Here is a 25,195-nt window from a genome sequence, read left to right as displayed (position 1 = left end):
CTAAAAATTTAATTTACATATTTTTTTGCATTGATGAGTTATAGTGTGGATAGTTGTAGCTGACCTTTGACTTGTAGTGTATGTATGTGTTGTGTTTTGTTCTTAAATTGCTTCCAGAAAGCTTTTTGCTGCTCATGGCTTCACAAATAACATTGCAGAAACCAAAAGGATAAAATCTTCCAAGAAAGACGGATTGTAAAACGTCAAGGGTTCATCTTGTTAAATTAGCACCATGTTGTGATCGTCTGCTGATGTCAGTTTGTTTGACTCATTGTGTAAAGACGGCAGATGTGTCTCAGACATTTAAGGTCTCCGTCCTCCTTCATACCCCATCACTCCCACCAGACACAGGAAACGAATGGACACAATTTCAGGAAGTTTGTTTTGGCCTCAGAGGAAAGCCAGTAGTCACGTTATGATGTCATGAAGTGTATTTTTAGTACAGAGGGTGAGAGGGGCCAGAACTCAGAGCAGTTTTGGTACATGACTGACATACTATATTTGTGTATGATCAGAAATGTGGACTTTATCATTGAAGTTAGGCTACAGATTATTCTTGATCAAGATTATAGAGCATTATGGATTATACAAAGAATATCTCTGTTCCTTAACAACTTTTGTTTTGAGTTTTTCCTTGAGTTTAACATTTCTCTTGCCCATTGGTGGCATGAAGTCTCTATTTTCTGTAAGCTTTTTGTGAAAAGTTCTGTCTTACAGAAGGTAGTCTACCAGGATGACCCTTACTGCTGAAGGAAGGCAAAATACTCATGTGAAACTATTAAAGGGACATTTTATTTTTTGCACCTCGGTGAAGTCAGATCAAAAACATGAGGTGGGCTAGAATAGTAATATTTTGATTTGTAACTTGAGATCAAACAATGCAATACATTTACGGTTACAGGTTAAGGTCAATCGACAGAATTTGTGGTGTAATGTTGATTACTACAACAACAAATAAAGCACAAATGTGTGTTCCAGTGAGACACTTACAATGGAAGTCAATGGGGTCAATCTGTAAACATTAAAATACTCACTGTTTCAAAAGTATAGACACAAAACATAAACAATGATGATATAACACCGTAACCCTGTAATCACTAAAGCGATGATTTAAACAACGTTCCAGCTCAAACATTACATGACTGCTTTTATCAAATTATAAGCTTCACATTTCTGCCATTAAACCCTCCAAAAATGGGCCCCATTGACTTCCATTGTTTTACGACAGTAATGGGACGAATGTGTCAAGAGTACACGTCAAACATGGAAAAAAAAAACGTGTTATTTGTCAAACATACTGAAGACCACAGATACTGTAGTAGTTCAATATTTTAATACATAGTAGCAAATTTAATGCTATTTAAATACAAAGAATATAAACTAAATAAACAAAAAAATAAAATAAATTATTTGTAAAATAAATGAATTTATAAAAATAAATGATAAAGGTTACATGGAAAGTAAACACTTTAAAATTAGATTGTATTTTAAAGCATTAGGTCATGAACTAACAATAAACATTTCTTTTAATGGCGTTTATTAATCTTGGTTAATGTTAATTTATAAAAACACACTTGTTAGTTCATGTTAGTTCATAGTGCATTAACTTATGTTAACATACACAATTTTTCATTTTTAAAAAATGTTGAAATTAACAATAACCATAATTAGTAAGTGGTGTAAAAGTGTAATTCATTGCTAGTGCATATTAACGTATGTAGTTTATCAAGGTTAACAAATACATCATTTTTTTTATTTTCTCCCCTTTTTCTCCCCAAGTCCTCGTGGTGGCGTAGTGACTCGCCTCAATCTGGGTGGCGGAGGACGTAAAGTGTTGCCCAAACTGTAAATTAAAATCAAAAGAAAACAATATACACGAAAAATAAATGCATCTCTCTTTTCAGTGAATAACATATTAAATATTGATATGTTCCTTACACAAGAATATAGTTGACAAGTCATATGGACATCTGTCTCCTATACAGTATGTCTTATCTTTCTCGCTGATATCTCTTTCTCTCTCTTTGCCTCCAGGGATCTCAGAAGTAATCTCATTAGCAGAATTGCCCCCGGTGCATTTCATGGTCTGTCTACTCTGAAGAGATTGTAAGTATGATCATAAACTCTGAAATCTGTATGGAAGCACAATCAACATGTTTCTCCACGGTGGAATTGTCCAGAAATGTTTTTAGAACTAGAATTTCTCAACCTTTGACAAACCATTGCCATTGTTGCCATGGGATATTGTAAACTGATGTTCCTCAAGGCGTGTGTGTTAAAATACTTTCTCAAATCTCAGTTTAATGTTCAGAGTTACACTGTGACTCTGTGACGCTCTATGAAACATTTATCTGTTGGTTTGAGAGGCCTGACATGTCAACTTCTGACTCAACTGATGCAGTGAGTTTGTGGCGGGACCAGGGGCGTAGATTCCGGGGGGATAGGGGGAGGGAATCCCAATAATCAAAACAAGCAATTACAACCCCCCCATTATTTATTCCATGACCAATGGAAATATGTAAATGCTTCACACTGCTCAGACACACACAGATGGCATGGAATAAACAGGAGCTGCATGGACGGTTAATGTTCCACTGGTTGGCTGAATTTAAGCAGCTGATTGTGGATGTGTGCGTGTGTGTGTGTGTGTGTGTGTGTGTGTGTGTGTGTGTGTGTGTGTGTGTGTGTGTGTCAGCACACACCTGCTGTACAGTTATAATTTAAGCGGCTGGTCCAGGACTGCTGCACTAATTTAAGAGCACGTAACCCATGATTACAGCACCGAACCGCACCCACTGCACAGCAGCAACGCAGGTATCTCATTACTGCGGGCACAGACACAGTGCCAGTTGTGGTTCAGTGCTAGTGGTTGCCAAATGGTTAACTATCTGAGCAGTTAATACACTGGTTGTGGGTTCAAACTCAAGCAGGGGTGATTGAAGAATTACTATGATCACAATTCAGCACCCAAAGCACTTCATCCTAATTTGCTTTAAGGGTCCCGAAACAGTTAAAATACTGTAAATCTCTTTTCATTACATGTATCTGCTAAGCATGATTTTTTTTCCCCCAAACCACTTAAGTGCAAACTATGCCCCGCAGTCATGACTAAACCCTCAGGAACGTTTTCATTTGTCATCTCAATCACAGTGCTGATTAGCCACACAACGCTACACCAAGTGGAATTTTTGTTTTTTATTAAACACACACACAACAGAAAAGAGGGGCTTAACACTGAGAAACTTACACTTATGTATGGAAAAAACTCTGCCAACACAACAAAAAGTTAAAAACAAATCTTTTCAATTATTTAACTCCTTCATTCTTTAATAAATGCTTGCCAACACTATGACTTCATAAAATGCAGTTCTAGCCTAAAATTCATAACACTTTGCCTGCATTAACTTGTCTACTAATTAACTTTTTGAACCACATAAGATGAATAATTAAACACACACAACATAGAAATATTTGTACAATTTCAAGCTTGGTGTGAGCAATTCATTGCCATTAGATTCTGACCATTTGTGGCAACAAGTAATTCTGACAATAAAATGATATTGAAAACTACCAGCAGGCATATCTTACCGTTTGTCTACATCTTTCTGATGTCTCTGAGCTATTCAAAGGTGACTGCATAATTGAGATGACCAATGAAAACGTCCTGAGGGTTTAGTCACGACTGCGGGGCATGGTTTGTGCTTAAGTGGTTTGGGGAAAAAAATCACATGTCTGCTAAATAGTAACAAATTTCAGGGGAAAATGTTACTGCTCAGAAGTTGCTCTTTCCTTGCTCAAGAGACTTGATGGAGTTCTCAGTTATGCTTAACACTCTAGCAACCACCTAGCAATGCCCTGGCAACATCCCAAAGCACCCTAGCAACTACCTAGCAATGCTCTCGCAGCCACCCAGAACATCCTAGCAACAACCTAACAATTCCCTAGCAACCACTCAGAATACCTTAGCAACCACCTAGCAATGCCCTAGCAGCCACCCATTACACCCTTGCAACCTCATAGCAATGCCTTAGCAAGCAGCCAGGGCACCCTAGCAACAACCTAGCAATACCCTGGCAACCTCCCAGAACACCCTAGCAACCACCTAGCAATGTCTAAGCTACCACCTAGCAATGCCCTCGCAGTCACCCAAAACATCCTAGCAATCACCTAGCAATGTCCTAGCAACCTCCCAGTACACCCTAGCAACCACCTAGCAATGCACTAGCAACCACTGTAAACACCCTAGCAACCACCTAGCATTGCCATAGCAACCACCTAGCAATGCCCTAGCAGTCACCCAGAACATCCTAGCAACCACCTAGCATTGCCTTAGCAACCACCTAGTGATGCCCTCGCAACCTCCCAGAACACCATAACAACCAACTAGCAATGCACTAGCAACCACTCTGAACACCCTAGAAACCACCTAGCATTGCCTTAGCAACCACCTAGTGATGCCCTCGCAACCTCCCAGAACACCATAACAACCAACTAGCATTGCCCTAACAACCACCTACCAATGCCTAGCAGTCACCCAGAACATTGTAGCAACCACCTAGCAATGCCCTAGCAACCTCCCAGAACACCCTAGCAACCACCTAGCAATGCACTAGCAACCACTCTGAACACCCTAGCAACCACCTAGCATTGCCTTAGCAACCACCTAGTGATGCCCTCATAGTCACCCAGAATATCCTAGCAACCACCTAACAATTCCCTAGCAACCACCAAGAACACCCTAGAAACCACCTAGCAATGCCCTAGCAACCACTCAAAACACCATAGCAATCAACAAGCAGTGCGCTAGAAACCACCCAGAACACCATAGCAACCACCTATCAATGCCCTGGCAACCAGCTAAAACACCTTAGCAACCACCTTGCAGTGTCCTAGCAGCCACCTAGCTATGTCCTAGCAACCATGTAGAACACCCTAGAAACCACCCATTAATGCCCTGGCAACCACCCAGAACACTCTAGCAACCACCAGAACACATTAGCAACCACCTAGCAATGCCCTAGCAACCACCCAGAACACCCTAGCAACCACCTAGCAATGCCCTGGCATCCACCAACAACAGTGTATCATTGTGGTGGAGACTTGTGCATGGCCGAACACCACCCTACAAAAAGTCTAGTCGGAGATTATAGATGTGTGATGTTGAAGAAATCGAGTGCAAAATTCACGCTGATTTACCGTACTTCCTAAAACACAACAACAGAATTGGGAGTGTTAACTCACATAATTAAACTGATCTCCACATAGTCGTAATACACAATCAAGTTTATCATTTATGATGCATTTTGTGTTTCTTGTCAGATAGTTTATCTCCATTGAAAGTGTGTGTGTGTGTGTGTGTGTCCTCAGGGATCTCTCCAACAACCGGATTGGCTGTTTCTCTCCTGATATGTTTCTCGACCTCGGTCGCCTCTCAAAACTGTGAGTAATGTGAAAACTCTCTCTCTCTCTCTCTCTCTCTCTCTTTCTCTTTCTCCAATAATTTATGTGCTTACTGTTCTGTTGCGTGATGTATGTGTTTGGCCTTCAAATGAATTTCTCTGATAAGTTTGTGTGTGTCTTTCAGGAATTTGTCTGGGAATATTTTCTCTACACTTCCGGAGGGGCTGTTCACACACTTACCTTCCCTGAGAGTTCTGTAAGATGAACTCGTACATGCATATAAATCTGTTTAAAGGGGAAGTGTGTAGCAATATGCTGCAATATGTGACTATTTGTTTGTTTTTTTGTTGTTCTCACAGGAACTTCGGCTCAGAGTATTTGTTCTGTGATTGTCAGCTGCAGTGGTTAATGTTGTGGGTCAGAACTCACTCAGTACATTTGGGGAATGAAACAGTGTGTGCATATCCTACCCGTCTGCACGGACTGGAGTTCTGCAGCCTTCACGAACAGCAGCTCACCTGCGGTAAGACTATTAGTTTGTATTTTAGATTATAATCCTCTAATAGAATGTCTGAAAATAACTGGGGTGAATTGGTTGATAAGATTAGAACCTAAATTGGGCAATGTTTTTATCTCATTTGAGGATAATTCCAGCTCCATGTTCAACCCTGATTGGTCAGTTGAACAATAGCTGAACAACTTGAATCTATATTTCATGTCCATTTATTTATTTAGATGTCTTGCCTATTTATTTGGCTTGTAATCTTGATATAAGCGGGATAATGAGCAGTTATAGATGGTCGTTTTCACAAAATAAACACCAACAGATCTCCAACACAAACCGTAGGTGGAATTCGGTTCTTTCTGGAGACTGCGCTATCTCTGTCTTCTCAAATAATAGAATAATTTCAACATTAATCAATACATCTAATTACTTTGGTATTTGGTTTAATATTTGGTAAGTAGCCATGTAATAGTGTGCAGCCAGCCGGTTTCAATCGCAAAACAAACCCCTTTCAGAATGATTCAAGACCTTCTTGACCACCTTGTCGGGGTTTATTTAGCCATAATGACCGGCTGACTGGAGATTATTCCTTACAAATTATTATTGTGATTATTAGTAGTAAATTCAAACATTTGTGTTATGCATAACAATATCTGTTAACTGCGGTGAAAGTTCTGTAACACATGGCATCTTGTTGCTCATTGATTTATTTTTTAATGTTAGTGGAACAGCTCAAAATGCTGTGAAGTGCAGATGTGGTTTTGTGTTTGTGCACGTATCATTTAAATGAATGCATTATCTGAGTTTACCACAATATTTATGACGTTCCATATTGGCTAGAATGCTGCCTAAGTAGGCACGTGCCAATGCAGACACCGAGACAGTTCATTAGGTTTTGGAACAGATCCTTTGTCTTTTCTTGCTTGTTTTTCCTCATTGTGCTGTGATAAGAAGCATCTGAAACAGAAGCCAGCCGTTCAGTCATTAAAGATGGGTTCACCACGCTTTATTTGCACTTGTGGGTCATCCTCCCTTGTGGGATCCTCCTGCCTAGATCAGGTGCTCATCAGCCGTGACTGTGTAATTTACTTTGGATCAGAAACACTGCTGTGTGTCTGCGGTGTGGAGGAGTTGGTGTGGGGCCCTCAGAGGCCGGAATGCTAACTTGTGCTTTCGTCTGGTGAGGAGCGACGAGAAAGAAATGAAAGATGCGCAGAAGTCATAGAGGGACGCGCTAATTAAACTGCTGCATATGCTGCATGAATCTCCCTCTGAAGTGAAGAGAATTGATGGGTTCAGTGCTAGAAATGCACATTTCCTTCAGTCAAAAAAATTATAATTTTAAGAATCACGCATTTCAATTTCATAACAAAATTCCATCAAATTTAATTTGATTTAATCTTATATATAAATAAAAAAAAATATTTTTTTTTGGATATATGGTAAAAGAAAATTAAAAAAACAATTAATAAATATATATATATTTTTATTACCGTAAATCTAATATATATATATATATATATATATATATATATATATATATATATATATATATATATATATATTTTTTTTATTTTATTTTTTTTTAGCGTAAATCCAAAATAAATAAATACATTTTTAATTATACTTACATTTAAACAATTCAGTAACAAATTCTCAATCTGATTAATTAGACCAAATATGTTATGTGCTTATACCTAGGCCTATTTAATAATAATAGAAATACATCAGATGTTTCAAATAAAATATTTTGCTCCCATATGTTAAATGTCAGGGTAATTTGTGCCACCATTCATTTCTGACCATGAAATTAATATTGACTTGTCAAATCTTTTCAAATCAAGTCCTCCCCAACATTTATCCTGTTTCACTTGAAAATGCGTTATGTTACGGAAGTAAAATGTGCTGTGCGAACAGGGTTTCGTGTCAACCTTAATAGAACAGCTTCATTTCTGGGTATGTATCCAACTTTTGGTCAATTGCACGTCCCAGGGGGTTTATTTATTTATTTATTTTTACTAAAATATTTAAACTCTTTTCTTTTTCTTATATGAAGGTCTCATTAAAACTGAATTGAAATCTTCTTACCAGATCTTCATCATTTATTTTTAGTACTTTTAAAATGGAAATCCATAATAAAAATACAAATTAATACATGTTTTAAACCATGATCATCTAAATAAAGAGTGAAATAAACAAGCTATTTAAATATTTATTATGGGAAAATTATTCCCATCAATTTTTCAAAAAACATGACTGCTCCGCAGTTGTGGTGTCATTTCCAGCACACCAAACAATTTTGCCCCTAATAAAGTTTTTTTCAAATGTTAGTGTCCTTGTTAACCAAGTGGACAAAAGTGTCAGTGAAGAACATGAAATATGAGATAAAACAAAGAAAAATCAAGGGAAATATCACTTGTGAGCAGAAGATTTTTATTGGCCGTCATTTCCAATCAAGCTGTAATTTTGCCAAATTATGCAAAAAAGTGTGAAAATATTATTTAATTGTGTGTATTAAGGACACATAAAATGTTAGCTATAAAATAAGCCTTAGCAAGACAAAGGAGTCGTGCATTAAAATGTCATTTCCAGCACACAATTCTATTAAACACAATACAGAATTTGAGATATGCTGGAAATGACACAAAATGACAGAAATCTCCTCTGATGCATGAACACACACTGTTGGACATTGTCAGTAGACAAATTAAATAAACTAGTGAGATTGTGAAATGCTTTTTTTATAACAAGACTTTACTTTCTAGCGGTCTAAAAATGTCCGAAGTCAAACACCCTTATATTGACAAAGCCTGTTTCCTTGAGACATGTAGAGAATGCAGAGAAATGCTGACTGCTGCATAAAGATCCCAAATGTTTATTTGTCCTGAAGACACTTTGTATGTGTGTTGCAAGATGGCAATAAAAGGGGCACGACCTTTAGTTTCACAATATTTACACAGAGGACAAGATTTAAGCCACAGAAAGACAAAAAAAAGCACAGTAATATCTGCTAATTCTACTGAGATTTTAAATAAACATGCTTCTGTCCTCCAGCTTGTGTCTCAGGTCAGATAAACAGACTGGTTTGGTTAAAGGTTAAATAGTTCACGCAAAAATGAAAATTCTGTCATCATTTACTCACCCTCATGTCGTTCCAAACTTGCCTGCTGTTATTGTTTTTTAATCAGAGCATAACAACTTTTAGCAATAGTTTGGGTCTGTTCATACGATTTCAGAAGATTTAAAGGGACTCATTTTGTGGTACAATATTTATTTTATACATCAATTTTATCCTTTTTTGGAGCTTGACAGATATGCTCATTATGAACTTTCTAGTCACTTTTCATTTTTCTTGAAATGAAGCAGACTTTGTTATACAGCATTACACCACAACAAAAGATATTTGAAGAAAAACACAATCTATTCTATGTTTCAGACTTCAGATTAACTATTTTAATCTCGTTGAGTGTCTTGGACAGTGAGTCAGCATTGAGTCTTGTGGGTTACTGAGTTTCACGAGAGGTGGTGGGGTGTGAAGTCGAGTCGAGTAAACAGCAGCAGTCATTATAGTTAGTTGTGAAGAGATCATTACCACGAGAGCGGAGCAGCACTGTTGGTTAATCTGATCAGATCTGAAGATGAGAACGTGCGGGCAGCTGCTTCAGAGCGTGTCTGAGGAGATGCTGTAATGGGTCCCGTCAGATGCACCGTCTGTGTCTGGGAAAAACCCACAGGACGTGTATTGCCTGAGGCGCAGAAGAATCCCATTCGGCTTTAATCAGTAAATCGGAGATCAAGTTGATGCTTTAACATGTCCATTGACTTTTTGATCAACATCAAGATTTTAGCTTTTTATGAATGTATAAGGAAAGTGTATACTGTAGGTCCTTCATGTTTTTCAAAAAATTGTTTTTACCTTTTTTGCCCAATTCCCACTACTTAGTAGGTCCTCGTGGTGGCGCGGTTACTTATCTCAATCCAGGAGCAATCCTCCGCTTCTGAGACTGTCAATCCGTGCATCTTATCACGTGACTCGTTGTGCATGACACCGCAGAGACTCACAGCATGTGGAGGCTCATGCTACTCTCCACGATCCACACACAACTTACCACACGTCCCATTGAGAGCGAGAACCACTAATCACGACCATGAGGAGGTTACCCCATGTGACTCTATCCTCCCTAGCAACCGGGCCAATTTGGTTACTTAGGAGACCTGGCTGGAGTCACTCAGCACACCCTGGATTCAAACTCACGACCCCAGGTGTGATAGTCAGCGTCAATACTCACTGAGATACCCAGGCCCCCAATACTTGTAGTCCTTAAATATAAGGTCTTTAATGGATAGTTCACTCAAAAATGAAAATCATTATTCCTTTTAAAAATGAGAGAAAATCATATTTTACTCACCCTCATGTTGTTCCAAACCTGTGTGACATTCTTTCTTCTGTGGAACAGAAAAGTATACTTTAGAAAATGCTGTTTTTCTTTTTCTTTTTGTTCTTTATGTTCTTTTCTTTTGTATAATTTTAGTCAATATTTCATCATGTCAAATTCATTCATCTTAGTCTATGAGTCTGACTAAAGTGGCATGCAATTTTAGTCGACAGCAATTACATTTTCATTGACATTAATGTGCAAAATACAAATATCAAACTGCAAAAGACCATTTTAACCTAATATTCAAATATTTTGTAAAATGTACAGTGAATGTACAGATTAGTTTGTTTAATATGTGCATGAGAATCCCTGGTGAAAACCTGAGTGCCTGAAATAATAGCGTGTAATGAATTTGTTGTGAATTCCTCACGTTTAGACAGTTTTACGTTACGTGTGACACGCTTTTAAGGAAACGACGTATTCACAAAGCAAGTTACGCATTCTGACTAGCACAAAGCTCAGTTCACGTCCACCAGTTCATTGGCATCATTGTCTGTGCAGATGTAAGTTGTTATATGATGTTTATGTTTATGTTATAGCTGATTAATGACACATATATAGGATGTGTTGGAGTAATGCGATTAACCCGTTAGTAAAGTTCATTGTGCAGCCTGGAAATCCACAACATACTATGAGTAGATTATTTACATCAATTCTTTCTAGATTTAAAAAAATAAATAAATAAATAATGTAAGTCCATTGTTTATATCTTGCAATACTGTATATTATATACAGTATTTCTATTTCTATATCCTACATCTATGTCTCGTCTCATTTTTATCCTCACATAATTTTCTTGTGAATTGTGTGTATTGGCTCTGTATTGTAGATGGTCCTCTGGAGCTCCCCGTCCTGCAGCTTATCCCGACTCAGAGACAGCTGGTGTTCCGCGGTGACCGTCTGCCCCTTCAGTGCACGACCTCTTACCTCGACCCGTCTATTAAACTGACCTGGATTCACGAGCAGCGTCCCGTACACACGCTGGAGGAGAGAGGAGTGTATGTCGAAGACAGCATCATTCATGACTGTTGCCTCATTACCAGGTGAAACGACTATGAGAAGATAATAAGAGCATGTGTGAGAGAGAAAAGGATGTAGGGAAACCATCTAACTGACATGAAAAGTGACCAATTACAAATCATAAAGATTTGATGCCACTGACCGGGTAAACTTTGGCAAGACTGTGCACCTGACTCACTTTTTCTTTCTTTTTTTTTGTATTAATTTAGGCATTCAGTTGTTTATTACCTGTGTTTGTAATTGCTTTTCAGTTTTATATGCAATATGCATCAGACTGTCAGTGAATAGACGAATAAAGACAGATAGATAGACAGACAGACAGACAGACAGACAGACAGACAGACAGACAGATGGACGGACAGATGGACGGACAGAGTGGATGGATGGATGGAGTGGATGGATGGACAGATGGGCAGATATAGATAGATAGATAGATAGACAGACAGACAGACAGATAGACAGATGGACAGATGGATGGACGGAGTGGATGGATGGACAGATGGGCAGATATAGATAGATAGATGGATAGATAGATAGATAGAGAGACAGACGGACGGATGGACGGACGGACAGACAAAGATAGACAGACAGACAGACAGGCAGACAGACGGAGTGGATGGATGGATGATGGATGGATGGACAGACAGATAGACAGACAGACGGACGAATAAAGATAGATAGATAGATAGATAGATAGATAGATACAGACAGACAGAAGGGTCGGACGGAGTGGATGGATGGACAGACAGGCAGATAAAGATAGATAGACAGACAGACGGACGGACGGACAGACAAAGATAGACAGACAGATGGACGGACGGACGGATATAGATAGATGGATGGATGCATTGATGGATGGATGGATGGAAGATGGACGGATAAAGATAGACTTACAGACAGACAGACGGACGGACAGACAGACAGATAAAAACGGTACAGTTTCCTTTGTTTGGGCCACACACACACATATACTGATTCATAATTCATAACTGAATTGTGTTGGCAGAGTTCCAGTAGCTCTGAGCAACGTTTGGCAAGTGCGCTTCAATAGCTGTGTAAGCGATCGGCAGGTTTAGCATGCTTAAAGAAACTTAATGCTGCATGATAATTGGGATGACTATTCATCACGTGTTGACTCTTGAGCACGCCATAGACCACCGGACCTATTCATCTACATCAATTTCCTGCATAATAACTCTTAATGTACTGAAGTGGTACTATGGCACAGGGATGATATCAGAAGATAATATGGTACTTTGATATAAACAGTATCATGATATCATTGTTTTGTGTTTAAAAGTCCTTTAAAGTACTTAAAAAAATATATTTTTAGTATCAAATACTAATAAGTACTATATATATTATGGGATTAATGTAGAGTTATCTGGGATTTTACTTCAACTTCTGCCTCTAACTCGAAAAAGAGCTTCAATCTACCACAGGGGACACAGGGAACAACTCCAAACTTTCAATTTCTTTTTCCCAATATTTATTGAAGATATTCAGGATTTTAGATTCTATGTTTCATTCCTTCGTCAACATAATCAGACTTTTGTTCATTTGATTGGCATGCTGCTTGTTTATCAGTCAGGTAGACAAATAGTTAATTTGGGTTTGATAGGTTTGACAACTAGGTTGATATCCTTAAAGAAAACAGAAATGTACAACAATTTATAATGACATTTTGGTACAAATCTGCTTTTGTCTCACTTTTTAAATTAGCTTTAGACAGAAATAGCGGTGTTTACATTATTACCACACCAATGCATCATTTTCACAGAAGTTTGAAGTGTATCTGCTTTGCCAAGACTCTGTGAGCGCTCTCAGATCATACGTGCACATAAAGTCAAGTCAAATTTATTTGTATAGCGCTTTTCACAACAGGTGTTGTTTCAAAGCAGCTGTACTTGAAATTATGCTAACTAATATAATGCCAATATTAGTTATTTATGTTTAGAACTATTAGTGGTTAAAATTAGTAAACTAAGTAAGTGTTGTGGGTCAATGATTAAACAAAATGATTTTGTATGAACCATAAGTTTTAGTGTTAAAGTCCTTGAAGTCATCCCGAGTTAACTGAGGAAATACACGTAGATGCATTGTCCTTTGATTTTGGCATCTTTTGTTAGTGGTTAATCAATTTTTTATGTAGTTACATTTTTTAAGAGAGTGTTGTCCCTCTGATCAAGTTGATATAGGTATCATTCAGTGAGGAGCATCACAGTCTGGCTTGAAGCTTATGGCAGATAATTTTGGTGAACTCCATCCTGAGCCCATGCTTCAGACAGTGGCTCATGAAGAATCCCATATCTTTAAGTTTGCATCAATTCATCCTCTTTGAAGTCTGTCTAAGTAGACTGAAGTGAAGTCTGGCTGGCACATGCTGCAGTTGGTCATCATCACTCAGCAACACAGTGGGAGTCAGACATCAGGCATGACCGTATATAATCCCGAGGTTTAGACAGGGAAAGAAATAGAATAAAATTAGCGTAGTTGCCATTTACTTTAAAGCAGGGTTAAAGAATAGGAGAAGTGTTTTCGGTTCTGGCAGATCTAACTAAAGCAGCATAACTATGAATTGAGGGATATATTAGGTGTATTCCTGGCTGAATAAATAAGTCTTTAATCTAGACTTAAACTGAGAGCGTGTGTCTGAGTTCTGAACACTGCTAGGAAGACTATTCCATAGTTTAGGACCCAAATATGTAAATTATCTCCCTCCTTTTGTGGATTTTGATATTCTCTGTATTGTTAACAGGCCAGAGTTTTGCGATCGTAGTAAGCGCAATGGATTATAGTTAGGTAGCCAAAGTAACGGCGATGCAATGGGGCTGATGTGATCATACTGTATTTCTTGGTTCTAGTCAGCACTCTTGCTGCTACATTTTGAACTAACTGAAGTTTATTAATTAAACCTGCAGGACATCCACCTCATAATGCATTACAAAAATCTAGTCTTGAGGTCATGAATGCATGAATTAGTGTTTCAACATCAGAAACAGATAGCATGTGTTGTAACTTAACAATATTTCTGAGGTGGAAGAATTCAGTTCTACAAACATTTGACATTTATATTTTAGCATCTTATTTTTTGAGGTTTTTGTTCCAATAATTAGTACTTCTGTTTTAATGGAATTGAGTAGGAAATTTGTAGCCATATACTCTTTGATATAATTTATACACTCTGTTAATTTGCAAAATTGTGAAATTTTGTTTGGTTTTGAAGAAATATAAAGTTCATGGCTCCTGATAATGTCTCCCAGGGGGAGCATATATAAGGAGAAAAGCAGATGCCCTAAACCTGATCCCTGTGGCACTCCATACTTAACTTTAATTTGATCTGACAGTTCCTCATTTACACAGACAAAGTGGTAGCTGTCAGTGACATAGGTAAACCAAGCTAATGCTGTCCACAAATGCCAACATAATTCTCAAGCCTATCCAAGAGAATGTCATTATATATGGTGTTGAAGGACACACTAAAATCTAGAAGCACTAGAAGTGAAATGCAGCCACAATCAGATGATAAGAGCAAGTCATTTTTAACTCTGATAAGTGCAGTCTCTGTACTATGATGAGGCCTAAATCCTGACATAAATTCTTCATATATACTATTTCTCTGTAAAAAATGAACATAGTTGGGAGGACACTACATTTTCTAGTATTTTCAACATAAATGGAAGATTGGAAATTGGTCTATAATTAGCCAATTCTCCTGGATAAAGCTGTGGTTTTTTGATAAGCGGTTTGATAACTGCCAGTTTAAAGTTTCTTTGGACATGAGGAGTTAACAATATTAAGAAGAGGTTCTGAAATGACAGGAAACACCTCTTTTAGGAGTTTATTCAGTATTGGATCTAATATACATGTTGTTGATTTTGATGTTTTGTTCATTTTTGTTAGCTCTTCCTGACCTATAACAGTGAAGGATTGAAGTTGCTCATAGGGAACAATTTTAGTCTTCTGGGGTGCTGTGGCAGACGGATGCGTAATTCCAATTTTGTTTATGATGATTTAGATTTTATCAGTAAAGAAATTCATAAAGTCTTTACTACTATGCTGCGATGGAATATCTGGTTCAATCGAAGTTTTATTCCAAACCAATTTAGCCACAGTATTGAATAAACATCTAGGATTGTTGTGGTTATTTTCTATGAGTTTGCTCAGATATGCAGACTTGGCAGTTTTTAGAGCCCGTCTGTAGTTAGAGACATTATCCTTCCATGCACTGCGAAATACCTCTAATTTTGTATTCTTCCACTTCCACGCTACTCTCTTGAGAGCATAAGTGTGATCATTGTACCATAGTGCAGGATTTTTCTCTTTAACTTTCTTTAATCGAAGGGTGGCGACACTATCTAGAGTGCTAGAGAAGACTGTATCCATATTTTCTGTGACAACATCAAGTTCTTCTGAACTTTTTGGCATACTGAGTATTTGAGACAAGTCTGGAAGATTATAAGTGAAGCAGTCAAACAGAGCTAATCCAAACTATGATCTGTAATAATTTCATTTACAATTAGTGATTTGGATGAAAGCGATCTAATGTTTAGTAGCCCTAACTTTATATGATGTTTATCTTCAGTTTTTTTGTTATTTTCAAGTTTGACATTGTAGAGCTGAGGAGGGCGGGGCCGGGCTGGAATGACGCACGCCCGGTCCCCAATCAGCCTGATGGGGCGCACGAGGGATAAAGGCGGTCGGGGACGACAGTTCGAGAGAGAGAGAGAATTACAGGCAGCTGTACTGTGTGTGTTTATGGTGGTGTGTTTTTGGTTAAATTGTTTATTAAATTATTATTTAAGTTGTCAAGCTGGTTCTCACCTCCTCCTTTCCCTCGAACCCCCTTACAGACATCAATCAAATTTTTGAGGGTTTTGTGTTTGGTAGTTCGGGGAACAGACACAGTCTCTATATGATATATAGGTGATTCATTCTCTATGTGTTGTAGTTGATGTGACCTGTGTGATGTCTCAAGGCAGCTAGCAGACGTTCGGATTAGCCAGTTTGTCTGCTTCCCAACCTGGGCCCCAATTAGTCAAATACTATTACTATTAAGACTATGAGCCATATTACTTGAGAGCAAAGTGGCACAATCCCTGGAGGGATGGAGTCCGTCCCTCTTTAGCAGGTCAGGCCTTCCCCAAAAACTCTTCCAACTGTCTATGAATCCTATGCTATTCTCCAGACACCACTCAGACATCCAGCCATTCAGTGACACTAATCTACTGTAAACCTCATCACCACAATGGGCGGGGAGAGGGCCAGAGCATATTACAGTGTCTGACATTGTTTTTGCAAGTTCACGTACCTCTTTAACATTATCTTTAGTGATCCCCGACTGGTGAAGCCGCACATCGTTAGTGCCGACATGATTAACAATCTTAGAAAATCTACGTTTAGCATAAGCCAGCACTTGTAAATTTGATCTGATGCTCTGGTACCCGAAATGCATTTAACAATAGTGGTTGGAGTCTCTATTTCCATGTTCCTTACAATAGAGTCACCAATAACAAGGGCGCTTTCAACATGATTCTCAGAGGGTGCATCACCGAGTGGGGAGAGTGGATTGGAAATCTTAACAGGAATGGGAGAGTGGTGTCGCTTTGCCCTACGAGTATGCTGCCAAGACGTAACCCAAATGCCCTGCTGCAGGGGCTGTACAGCCATAACCAAAATGTGTGTGTTGCTCACTGTACTACCCGCATCTGAAATGGTATCTACCGGCTTTTCTTTCTCACTGACCTCCACTAGTGTTCGGATGCATGTCTCTAACTCATTTATCTTCTCCGTCAGCTTGACTAATTATTTACATTTATCACATATAAATGTGACATGTGGTGCAAGTAGCGATAAAGTGAGGTTATGCCATGACATACCGCAATTGTTGGTTGTTGTTGTGGTGGTGGTTTTTCATCAGCGGGGGTTTGAGATCTATGTGAATCCCTCACGTAATTGTTGTGGTGGTTCCTGATCACCAGTGGTTTGAGATCGATGCAATGATCTATGTAAAAAATGTGTGTGGTAAAGCACGCAGTTTAATTGTGATAAAAGAAGAAAGGCGGGTGTGCGTGGTAAAATGCATGTAGTTGTATCGTGCTAAAAAGTATAAAAGTGGAAAAAATAATGCGCTCGAAGAAATGGGAGAGATTAAAGATTAAACGCTGAAAATAGAAAGATAAGCAATGCTAAGCAGGCTAGCAGGCTACAAACACAAGCACTAGCAGCAAAAGGAACAGGAAACAGGAAACCATAAAGAACTACTGTGGTATTACCATAACATACTTTAAATAATGCCATGATTTTTCCATATGGTACATTTCTTTAATGCATGGGAATTCCATGGTATGATTTGTTATTTATTTGGAATATAAAACTCAGGACTGATGTGTTGTACTTTACTGAATAGTCAATTAAGCATTCATTAGGTATAGTGTGTGTAGATAAACATGCCGTATGATTATTGGAGTCATAATGCCTTACATGTTGACTCTAAAGCACTCCACAGACAACTGTTCCTCTTTCCCTATTTCCTGTCTAGAACCACAAATGAATACACACACACACACACACACACACACACACATGGTTAAGAGGCGCGTGAGTCTGTTTGTGTGAAAGTAAACCATGTGACAGTTAATTATTTTAACTAGCATTCACCACGCAGTGCCGTCTGAGCATACTGATGAAGTGTCGACAGAAATATGTTTCCCAGTGTCAACAAGCCTCGCTCACAGTTTGTCGAAGAGGATGGAACGCTGTTACACAGTTTGTGCTTCACACATGCAGTGTCCTCAACTCATGAGCTCTAATTTCCCTTCGTCAGTGCACTTTACAGTGTGTGATTATTAGTATGCAGTGGAGACAATGACTCATTCAGCCATCAAATGAATCATCCGCTGTGTAGTCCGGACTCGTTCTGTTCTGAATCAGTTCCCTCTCGGATTTGACTCATAATCTCAGGACTAGAGCTGAGCAGGCCATTTTAGAAGTGTTATTAGAGTATTTTTTTCTTTCTTGAAAATGTTTTTAGGGAGACACTGATCATAAAAATCAGCATGTTTATTTTGGGGTGAATTTTGTATAACTTTAGCAAGTGGTGACATTCAATATGCATTTTTTTCCCCGACCCAGACTATCACTGAGATACAGTTCATAGTGTCAGCTGCTGTCGTATAAAGTATGATTTAATGGCTTTAAACAAACATTGCAATTCTGCCATGTTGGGTCTTGGTCATCGTCTTTCGCTGTTGTGCATCAACATTTCTCCCTTCCGTTTTTCCGTCCCTCCCTCCAGGAGTCATTCCTGCTGTAATTTTATGGATTTCGTGACATTCTCGTTCTGATTAGAGCCCCTAATTAATCGTCACTCTCCCCCTTGTATATACAAACTGAGCTGCTCAGGGTTACGATTGGAACCTACATGCTCATGTTGCTGTTGGCCGTGAGGAGATTCCTCTGGAGAAAGAAATGGAGAGAGAGAAGTTCAGTTCTGAACCTTGTGAGATGCATATTTATGGATGTTTTGAGGGATCATAGGTGTTCCCATGTAGGCATCAACATTATGCTGCTTTTTAAGATACCTTGTTGTGGCCAAATTTTAAAGCAGCATCACATGTATCATTTGCAGGTAAGGGAGAGTGTTCCAAATCAGACACTTACAGTATGTTGTTACAATTTGTTACATTTGTTGTTACAGTCAGGCTGCTGCCTTTGAAAGGAACTACCGGTGGCAGCTGGAGCTTTTCAAAAGTGGGGAAACATGTTGTTGATATCTGCAATTTTGCTCCCAAAAGCTGCCCTAACTAGTATCCAACCAGTGAACTTCCTTAAAGAAAATATTTAACCAAGCTCATAATTGTTTTTGCAACAAAATAGGCAAAAAATACGATTGTGAAAGCTTATGTTAACATACATCACCATTTTGATTATTGGCTTTTTGTTTAAAAAGTCCTGCCCATTTGAGAGCTCAACCAATCATAACATAGACAAGCCAGGCTTCAAAGGCGGGACAAAAAAAATACATTGATTTAAAGCCCACTGTACAATATGCAATCAGGTCCAATGCAAATAGAGACTCATGAAGTTGGGTAACAATTAAATTTCATTAATAAATCATTAACAAACATTAAATAATGCTTAACAAACTGTTAGTTAATGTATATTTAAATATTTAGATATATGAGATACAGTAATGTGATTGGTAATGTTTACTAATGAATTTAACTAACTTTAACTAATGATCTGTTAAGCATTATGTAAAGAATTATGTAAATTCAAATTCTTACGAATGTTATTAAACTTCCAATCCTTAAAGGTACTTTCATATGCCCAGAAAGGTACTAAATGATCATATAAATGCACCTTTATGAACATTTACAATGGATGAATAGTTTCAACTTTTGTTTGGCTAGTGCCAAAATATGAATAAATAAGTAATAAATTAGTTGTAAAGATGTGTAAATAGTAAAAGTATGCATAAATACCACAACAAACAAACAGCAAAGGTGTGGCTTTTTTTAGACCTTGGTTACTAATTAGCTGGACATTAACCTCCTGAGACCCCAGCGTGACTGCTGTGTGCATTTTCCATTTCCCTTTTTGATTTGTAACTTGTAGCACCTAATAATGAAAAATAATAAAAAATACTTTTCCTAAAAATGTAGACAGCGGGACTAAGTTTTATACAAGTAATACCAAGCTATAGCAATTTTTATTTTATTTATTTATTTATTTTTATGTGTCCAGTAGTGTTGGTTATTCAAGTTTTTGAGACGTAATAGACATTACAGCTGATTTTCTGATTAAAAGTAATGTCCAGCATCATCATATTTTGGCACTAGCCAAACAAAAGTTGAAACTATTCATCCATTGTAAATGTTCATAAATCAAACGAAACTAGAGATGCTACTCTTTACAACCAAACCAAATAAAAGGTTTCTTACTAGAGGCACTTTTTGGGGCTGCACCAATAGTAGCACTTCACGTAAATTGTCATGCTGTTGTATCACGTGACGTGGTGCGCCAGAAGTTTAAACCTTACATGACACTGTAGAGTTTTTTGAATAGTATTTAGTTTTAATTTATTTAAAGTATGCATTGCATATAGCGAAGCCAAAATACAACATCCACACATGTGCACAAGGGGTTGCACAAGGTTAATGAATAATTTGCAGACATGAATAGTGCTTGATGTGGTGAATAATACAAATAATTTCTGAAAACATTTGTACATGTAAAAATAAAAGTGCATGAGCTCATTTATGAATCATTTCTGAAAAAGTTGTAAGCATTCAAGTGTACATTAGCAAATCATCTGTTAATTCATAAATCATTATATAACATTTGTAAAGAAAACATTTGTAGATGTCAAAAAGTGCAAGGCCATATAGAAATGAAGGCTTAATAACACTTGTAAGTATTTGAATTTACATTAACTAATGATCCGTTAGTTACAGTACATTCGTTAGTTAACATTAATAGGTGCATTATCTCATATTTCTAACTAATTTAATGTACATTAACTAATGATATGTTAATGTTTGTTAATGATTTATTAATGAAAGTTATTATAAAGTGTTACCTGCAGCTGAAATATTGAAATTCACAAAGTGTAATATGTAATTTATACATATTATCTGAACATATATTAAACTTGTCATTGTCGCATTCTTATAAAATGCTTCACGTATAGTCTTAAAGCAATTGACACTGGTAACTACCTATGTTTTGGAACAGAGCGAGAGAGAAAGAGAGAGGCAGGAACTGCCCCGGTTTCACTGCAGACAAGTTCGTCCAAGTTAATCGGCCAACCAAAATACTGCAACCCCCCCCCCAATCCCCCTCTAATCAGACACAAAGTACTGCAGCCTCCACGTTGTAAATGTGTGTGTTGACAGAGATGGAGAGTGTTTGTGTGTGTAGCTCCCACAGGACACTGAATTACAGTAAAAATATAGGCCTACACTAAAACTATATTAAACTGTCAATGTACATGATATATGTCTTATAAAGCTACACGGATATTTCTGTCCACAACGGTAATTGTATGATTTGAATCTATATTGCAGTCAGGCCCTTCGCAAGTTAAACGTTTGGACTTTTGTCAGGTTTGGAATGTTGTCATAGAGCACAACAGTACAACTTCAGTCATCTTGGTTCCGGAAATGTTTTTTACATTCTTTTTTTTATTTTTTTATATGGATTTCAAAAAAGAGTTGTGCGCCATGAACCAAACCAACCAGCTACGAGGTGAATTACAACATTACAAACTTTTATTTGAAGCACATAAGTATTTGAAAAGTCAAAGGTTCAAGACTAAGATTATATGTTATATTTACGTTTTGTGGCTACTTAATGAAAACATACCAGGTTGCTATTTTCACAACATTTTTAAAACGTTTTATTTGGGTTAATTTATTTAGGTGTCATTTCTAGGACGTTGTTATGCAACATTACCTAACTGCAACCCAAATGCAACATTGTGAAATGTTGTAAAAACGTTTTGTGCTTGCTGGGCCATGGTACCATATCTAAAAAAGCATGCCCTTGCCGTGGTGCATATCTAAAATATGCTAAATTCTAACCCCCACCCCAAAAAAACCCCAAAACAAACAAAAACATGATTAGGCAAGCAAACCTTCTTAGACTGGTTTTAGCTGTTTTCTCTTTATTTTATTTTATCTCTCGTTTTCATGATTTGCTGTCTCTGGGCTGATTGGCCCTTGGGTGATGTGATGTGGTAGCCATGGCAACTGGAGTTTAATTCTCTCATTATGTCTCAGATTGTCTGATGAGGGTTTGTGTCTCTGTCACTCAGGTAAGAGGACAGACAGTCAATTTGAATGAGAACAAATGGACTGTTACATGGTTCATGGATGGGAAAGGAGGCGGGAACCGGCTGAGCAATCAACTTAAACTTTAATGACTCAAAGGAACTTAAACATAATATAAAACACACAGATACGCACACATTGGCTGTGTGCGTCTCTCTCTCTCTCTCTCTCTCTCTCTCTCTCTCTCTCTCTCGAACTGCCATTTCCGGTTCCCCTTTATCCTTCTCCCACTGTTTGGCCAACTCAGTGCCAGGCATGCACCCACTTGGCCCGGCCACGCCCTCCTCCTCGTCACATGGACATAATACCAGAAGTTAATGAAAACATGAGACAGTTACAGTTATATTCATGGCCCAGAACTTGTTTGCTTTTTTGCTAATTATTTGTAGACATACAGTGGGGTCCAAACGTCTGGGACCACTAGTGAAAATGCCTCTATTTTGCATGTGTAGTTTTTAAAATTATACTATCAGCACAACAATTACGGGTGAAAAGTGAAAAATGTATATAACACGTCAGAGTGAGTGCCGGAACATTGTTATGTATCATGCACGACATGGACAGGTTAAGCCATTGTGCACCATCTCCAGGATGCGAGCGGTCAGACTTTGGGTGGCAATTGGGGTGGCAAAGCTCATTTTTAGGGTGGCCACACCATGCCACCCTTCTGGCCCCGCCCCTGCCACAGTTTGAGTGTATATGAGAAGCTTCTTTTTTCTATTTGCCAGTTTTACTCTCTTGTAAAATAAGATCTGCATTAATCTGGTTAAAAAAAATCATTGTGCAGCTCTCAGTTTTATATTGTTCACATTCATCCTCAGACTCACTCAGTACGTACCTGCCCAGTTATAATCGAGCTACAGCCAGTTTTTGCATAGTCCATCTACAATTTTCATTTGTCTGTCCAAGTAAGCATTACACAATGCAAGTATTTGAAGGAAGGTTGTCAGCTCAGGAACAGTTAAATACCGTGTTTTTAGAGCATATGCACAACGATGAAGCCGATTGTGGTTCGATCATTATGTATACATGCTGGACGAAGCCAAGCAACAATTGCATTATATGACTTTTTAAAAAGAAGATTTTTTTAGTCCGACTGAAATCATGTAAACATCCTGAGTGTTATCAGTCACCAGGGACTCTGAGCGACCAAAAGAGAATAAGTATTTGCGAGAGTGTTTGTGTCCTTTTTTAGTATTCAGTCTTTCATCAATATTTCATGTTTATGCACCTCTTCAGCAGTGCTGTCTCTGTGTCTGTAGGGAACTTTAAGAGGGTCTCTGTAGTGGGAAGAACTAGTGTCATGCTATGTGTTTCTAGATATATTGAGGAAGACTTCCAGATTAACTCGATTGCTATCTTCAGATTGAGAAATATCTGCACAAGAGTGTAAATGCCACTAATGAAGCATTCTGGAGGCAAGTGTGGACAATAGAGCTCTGTTGTGTGAATGTAGGTCAGAATGCGTGTGTTTGTGTGTGAGAGTCTCTGCTTGCTCTACTCTTGTTTGGATGGCACATACATTGCTACATTTTGTATGATAGTGAGATATGGTGTGAGGCTGTATTAAGCCCTAACCCTACACCAATCCCAAAACTATGTGAATATGGTGATGGTAGCACATCCTGATAGGTAGCATATGTTTCAGGACACCGGTCCCACAAACTCTCAAAGTTTGCAGAGGATTACCGAGGACTTGCTATGTGTTGAGACATTAATGGCAGTAGCCAAATAAAACATTTATAAACCTACAGATTTGTTATTTCTGAATTATTTAAAAAATATTTGCACATGAAGTTCATTTTTACTTGATTATGTTTGTTAATGCAAATTGTTAATACTATATTAGTTTAGTATCATACACCCCCCTAAAGCGGCAGATACTTTGGGAGAGGTGATTACTGCTTTTGGAAAAGGTCATGAGGCATCAGTGTATTACTCCCTGCTAGTTCAGAGTATGGGGATGGAGCTTTAACCTCTATTAAGAGTATGGGAGAAAGATTTTAATTTGGTATTGGAGGAGGGAGTGTGGGCTAGGATTCTAAATAATTTCAAGACTGCATCTAGAGACGCAAGGGTGCAACTTATACAATTCAAGATTCTACATAGATTCTATTGGACCGCCTCTAGACTGTATAGGCTTGGTCTTAAAGACACACCCACCTGCTGGCGTTGCCAGGTAGAGGATGGAGACATGGCCCATGTTTTTTGGTGGTGTGCTGAGATTCAGGAATTTTGGTTGAAGGTACAGAGTTTTGTATGTGACATGTTGGGCATTCGGATTTCATTTTGCCCCAGACTCTGTGTCTTGGGTGATGGGGTGGTCATCAACGTAGGCAATAAATACATAAAACATTGGGTCCTCACCAGGCAGATTGTTTTATTGTGGGAGCACCCTCAATTCGGGAGTGGTGTGAGGAGATGGGAAGGGTGGCAGTCTTCGAAGAGGTAATATGTAGAAGGCTGGGGATATGGGATTCTTTTAATGGGAAATGGGGTAAATATTTGATGTTTTTGGGGGGGCTCTCAGAGTAGGTCTGTGGAGAGAGGAATATAGTTTAGAGTTGTATGTTTATTATATGTGTATGTATATATGTGTATGAGAATGTATGTGTGTATGCGTATATACATATATATGTGTATGGGTGTGTATATATATATATATATATATATATATATATATATATATATATATATATATTTTTTTTTTTTTTTATTTATTCATTATTATTATTATTATTATTTTATTCTCTGTATAAGTGTGTATGTAGGTAGGTAAGACCACTGGGATGTTCGTTTGGGGTCGGGTGGTGTTCTTGATTGGGGAGGGGTAGTAGTGGGAGTTTATGTTGATTTATTGTATATATGATTTGTTTGTTTTGTTTGCTTTGAAAAAATCAATACATATGTTAATAAAAAAAAAAAAAAAGTTTTCTAGTTGTGTTTTTATTTTTCAATTAGACTTTATGAATAGTGTAGCTGACGGTGATGGATAT

At 37.9% G+C, this 25,195-nt stretch overlaps 1 protein-coding gene across 1 annotated transcript in view; it reads left to right on the top strand.

Moving 5' to 3' along the window:
* Positions 1-25,195, top strand: part of LOC127414358 (adhesion G protein-coupled receptor A3-like) — a 152,210-nt gene that overhangs the window by 27,236 nt on the left and 99,779 nt on the right. Inside the window, exons 3-7 of the mRNA XM_051652331.1 lie at positions 2,035-2,106; positions 5,368-5,439; positions 5,585-5,656; positions 5,760-5,923; positions 11,174-11,387. Of these exons, the coding sequence (XP_051508291.1) occupies positions 2,035-2,106; positions 5,368-5,439; positions 5,585-5,656; positions 5,760-5,923; positions 11,174-11,387 (594 nt within the window). The remainder of the gene's footprint in view (positions 1-2,034; positions 2,107-5,367; positions 5,440-5,584; positions 5,657-5,759; positions 5,924-11,173; positions 11,388-25,195) is intronic.

Source organism: Myxocyprinus asiaticus, chromosome 23, assembly GCF_019703515.2.
Source record: "Myxocyprinus asiaticus isolate MX2 ecotype Aquarium Trade chromosome 23, UBuf_Myxa_2, whole genome shotgun sequence".
NCBI classification, from domain to species: domain Eukaryota; kingdom Metazoa; phylum Chordata; class Actinopteri; order Cypriniformes; family Catostomidae; genus Myxocyprinus; species Myxocyprinus asiaticus.
This window is presented reverse-complemented; position numbering and strand designations above follow the sequence as displayed.